The 5,000-nt window shown below is 41.1% G+C and overlaps 1 protein-coding gene across 3 annotated transcripts in view; it reads left to right on the forward strand.

The window, feature by feature from the left end:
* Positions 1-5,000, forward strand: part of LOC107266981 (LIM/homeobox protein Lhx9) — a 71,459-nt gene that overhangs the window by 10,846 nt on the left and 55,613 nt on the right. For 2 of the 3 annotated variants that reach the window (XM_015738099.2, XM_015738098.2), the window contains exon 1: positions 3,346-3,848. The exons of the other annotated variant lie outside the window; for it this stretch is intronic. Coding sequence is in view for 1 of the 2 variants with exons in the window: in XM_015738098.2 (XP_015593584.1) it covers positions 3,779-3,848 (70 nt within the window). In the remaining variant the exon portion in view is untranslated. Of the gene's footprint in view, positions 1-3,345; positions 3,849-5,000 lie in introns of those variants that run through there. 3 annotated transcript variants of the gene reach the window in all.

Below are 5,000 nucleotides of genomic sequence, written 5' to 3' on the forward strand. Positions count from 1 at the left end.
AAAAAAAAAAAAAAAAAAAAAAAATTGTCGGCGGCCATAATGGAGAGTGTTAATTTTCGAAATGAAAACGAAACATCCATCTTTGGCGAAACGCTTGGCACTCGACACTTCAGCACTCAGCCCATTCTCTCACTCAGCGCATTAGAGTAATGAATTAATTTCCATCGAGGACCCCCTTCTACTTCACAGTCTGTTACCTCCCTACCACCCCGCCACTCGGAAACCCTCCCATCGCATCCCTTAGTCCTTCCGTTGGCACCTATACCATTTCCCTTGGCTTAACCAATCTTAGCCAGCCTTACCTTAACGGTAGGTGTAGGTAAGGTACCTTTTTTACCATCCCTTTCTTACACGGACTACTCTCTCCATCTCCGTCTATCCTTTTACCCTGCTGCTGCTGTTACCTCTCTCTCTCTCTCGCTCACGACTACTTTTCACCCTGGATTTAAAGTCTATTTCCTTAATCCTTTTTAGTTAAGATTTGTAATCAGCGATCCGAAAAATGCCCGAGTACCAAATTTTATCGAAATCCATACAATTTTTGCATTTTCGTTCAAAATCTTGAATTTTGGAAATTTGACCGCGAGTTTGTAATCAGCGACCCCGAGAACCCTTTTGTACGAAATTTCATGAATAAATCTAGAGAAAGTTTGTCAACGATGAATTGCTCCGAAGAAAACGCTGTTTCTTAAATATCTGCTTATTTATAAAACTTTTACAATAAATATTTATGCACAAAGACCGACCTAAATTCGTTACCTGGAAATTAAATGGCAAAATTTTAAAGAAGTCGAGACGGTAACGTGGGTTACCACCATGCTTCAAAGGGTTAATTATAAGCGAGCGACAATGGCGTCCCGACGTCAGGACGCTGTGACGTGGCTCTCCCTTTTAAATAGGCAAGACTGTGGATGCTGACGCTGCTCTTACCTACCTACGCACTTCATTGACTACCTCAGAAATAAATGACGATCCTAGTAACGCACGTTGGATCCAGCGAACGAAGAATAGACTTTATTTAGTAATTAGTCCCTGGGATTACCAATTAACTGAGTGGAGTTCGGTGCCTCTTAGGATTCCCTCGTGGATTTGGCAGGGTTGAAAGAAATGAGGAAATATATATATATATATATATATATATATACTGTATACGTGTATACCATCATCCACGAGAGGAGAACTTGTAACTATCCTACGGTTATCAATCTTCTGGATTAACTAGATTGAATTTATAGAGGATGTTCACGTAAATCCTTAGACGTTCCTGTTGCTCCTTGTTATACTGGATTTAATGGACTATTGCTTATATTCTCATTTTCCATTGGTCTTGCTCTGCTCAAGTAAGTGCCTACTGTATCTCTACCATTGCCATAAGAGTACACTATGAGGAATTCTCTTGGATTTGGATTTTCATAATCCCACTAGTATCTTATATGCAGATAAATATATTTCCTTGAATTAAAAAAAAAATCTAATCTCATATAATGTCTCAGTGTTACCTCTTCTATTTTATTTCTTATTCTTACCCCTTGCATCGCATCCAAATCCGAGTCTCTCGTTAACATATTCATAGGATTATGGGACAATTAACCCTTTGAGGGACAGTTTAATTATAGAAGCGATTAAACATCTTAACATATAAACACACCCGACTCGGAAGGTATACGAAACGCGACATGGCAGCGCCGAGCTACCAATTAACATACTAATAACACGAACCTTCTCAGGGCGAGTACTATAGGCTGTTCTTCTTGTAAAACGTACATACGTATCCTACACCGTGTATGATATATGTATATATATATATATATATATATATATATGTATATATACATATATGGGTGTGTACACATTACTGCGCATCGTGCGGTTTACTTAAAACCTCTCAAGCTGCTGTGGAAGGGACGTCGAAGCGTCTTTGGTGTCAAAGGTGGAGTGGGGGGGGGGGCGATGCAGCACATTAAAATAATTAAACCTCACACCATATTGTAGCGATTACTCGAGCCCCGCACGAGTACCAAGGTGCGCGAAGAATTTTGAATTAATTTTTTGTTAAATTTTATAATAATCATGAAATAATTCGTTAAATATTAATTGAATTGATTTATAGATATTTAAAAATTTTTTTTGTTAAATTTAAAATTTTTGTCCGAACTTCTCGTGGAGTCGCAACCCTCGCTACGTTTAAGGGATGAAAGTGCTTTCTTAGAGATTGCCGGCTGTGGAACAATCTAAATCTTACACTGGGTGTTTTATGGGGGTAGTTCTGACGGCAAATGAGGTGGGTTACCTGCTCGTCTCGAGGTTCTAGCTAATTGTACATTAGCGACGGACTTATTGGTATTCTCATCGCGACGACTTTGTTGAAAATTTCATTTTTTTCCTCTTGCAGCACGTATTACGTGTCTGTATTATATCTATATCGGTTATTAGATCTTGCTTGCTAAGGGAGGCAAGGGAAAAGGTTATTGATGGATAAGGAATTAGCGTTAAAAAAAAGATTTAGAGTTTATCGGCCCCTTTCCTATAATAAAGGAGAGCCACCGTTATCCGATTTTCATGTAACGCCGTCCGCTCGACTCTAACGTCCTGTAACGGCTTTGCTATACGCCGTCGGCTGGGTATTTGGACAGGGCTTAAGGGTTCCCTTGCGTAGCTGTGTGTTTATTAAAAAATCAATCTAACCACGGGAATCGCACCTCGCGAGAACTTTACCACCTACCGGAGCACAGTCATTCGATATACCTAGATATAGTATATATCTATGTATACATGTATGTTGTATCCACGCCCTGGTTTATCGATATCTACACAACCAGACCTAATCACGTGCTGAGCGTGCTAATGAATTTTATGATTAATACTCTTTTAACCGTCGACAAGATTCATCAGATTCTACGGTCAATGATTTATCTATAAAAAAATCAAGTTCTAGTTTGCCTCTTTTTATTAGTAATTTACATATGTCCGAGGTTAAGGACTTACGAAGACCAGTATTAGTATATCTTTGACATCTCTTCTCCTGTTTCAGTGGCCTATTCCAGTCGCTATACTGATCGTATCCCATATCGCTGTCACGACTATCCCCAATCTCTAGGAGGCTTTTCTATCTTATTTCTCATCCCCTAAGAAGGAAGACCGAGCAGAGTCAGCCTTAGGGGGAGCGAGAGAGTCAGTTTTGTATTCCAAGGGTTGTGAACGGGAGAGAGTAGGATGCAGGATGGCAGTGTGCCTGGAGCAGGCTGGAGTCCGAAGTGTATACGTGAGCGAGTCGTAGAGACACGCGTCGAGACGTCTAGGGCGCAGACGCCTCGATGTATTACGTCATTTCGCAGAGCGACGCGACTCGACTTGGCGCGATTCATTCCGAGTTGGACTGCCGGCGCGCTCGGTCGTTAATATCGCACAGGAACGTCCAAGTCACGCGTTTACGCTTACCGGGAATAATGTAATGTTTCATCGGGCTTCGGTGACGTGTGCGGTGTTACAGATTAAATTATAGTAATTTTCGTTAGATCCTAACACAAAGGGAATACCAAGGCTTTCCAAAGGGGCTTTTCGTAACGTTCGTTCGACAGTTTCGCGAGTGCATCTTTAAATTGATTAATTCTATTGCCCCTGTCAGTTTAATAGTCACTGATTTCACCGTACGTATATTCTGTATCGAAATAACGTGACATCGACGTTTTACCAACGTCTTTATACCAGTGATGAGTGTGTTGATACGTTGAAGACTCCTGAAAAATTGGATGCGGATTCGTGGAAGCTCATCGTGTTTATGCGACTCGTTCAAACCCGTAATAAGGGCGGAGATCGACTCGAGGATCAGGGAATCGTGTTCCATGCCGGTGAGTGATTCATTAATACTAATTGGAAATACCAATTTCACTTTATTGATACTGCATTCACTCTGTTTCGTGATATCTGATGCGAAATGGCTATATATAACCAGATAACTAATAACTATGCTGCGTGTACCTGTACGTGTACGTTGGTTGACTACGTAAACTCTCTAATTGACTTTCCATTCGTTTTTTCTTGTTTTATCGACAGCGTTAATTTATCGGGCGCCGTTATGAGTTTCTTGTTTTCGTCTTATTCAATGTTGCGGGGTTGATACGGAGTACGTATACAAAGAGAGAGAGAGGAGAAATAGAGTGCGTGTATGAGAGAGCGGGAGAGAGCTCTAAATTCTATACCGTAGGAGAAGCAACTATCGGATCTTCTGGAGAGTGTCTCGAGAGGTACGACGAGTCTCTTTTACGTAAAGACACGTAGCCGGGATAATTAGGACGAGCCGTAATTGCTGCGGTGCAAGCGATGACCGCTGTAATTGCTTGAAGGAATGAAAAGTAAGGTAGGAAGGAAGCGTGGAAGTAAAATATGGTGGCTGACGGTATACACGTTGCGATTCTAATGACTCAAGGTCGAGGCGTTATTAACGCATTTTAATTTATCATTAAGCGTTAATTGCGCAGACTGGTTCTTTCACTTGTGTTTTTTCTCTCTCGCGTCCCAGGACACACCAACCCCTCTTACCTTCTCTTAAGCTTCACTTGCAGGCTCACAGCAATACTCGAAGGTTATGGTAATGATGTTATAAAGCGCGTTCGGGACTCGGCAAGTTTTCAGGGCATGTCTACTAAAAGCCTGCGCTTTGCCTACCGCCAATCATGCTGCGTTTCTATTGCTTTCTCGCGAGAAACTAATTAACCTCTCGGTCAGAGTGCAATTCGCGAGTTAATTCGCAATATATTATCCGGTCGGTTCGTGCCATTACGCCACTACCCAGTCATAAGTTCTACGATAATTTGCAAAAATTGGATTTCGCCGTATAAGAGGTGTACAAGGCATACCGGATGTCAATTTTATTAATATTGACGATTACTCCGATTTACGAAATATCTTTTTTTCTCGAAATAACTAAGTCAGTCATCATTCGTGGGAGTGCACAGAAACAGACTATATCGTGTATACGTATAGTACGAAGCCGATAAATA

This window comes from Cephus cinctus, unplaced genomic scaffold (genome assembly GCF_000341935.2).
Source record: "Cephus cinctus unplaced genomic scaffold, Ccin1 Ccin1_scaffold0330, whole genome shotgun sequence".
Taxonomy (NCBI): domain Eukaryota; kingdom Metazoa; phylum Arthropoda; class Insecta; order Hymenoptera; family Cephidae; genus Cephus; species Cephus cinctus.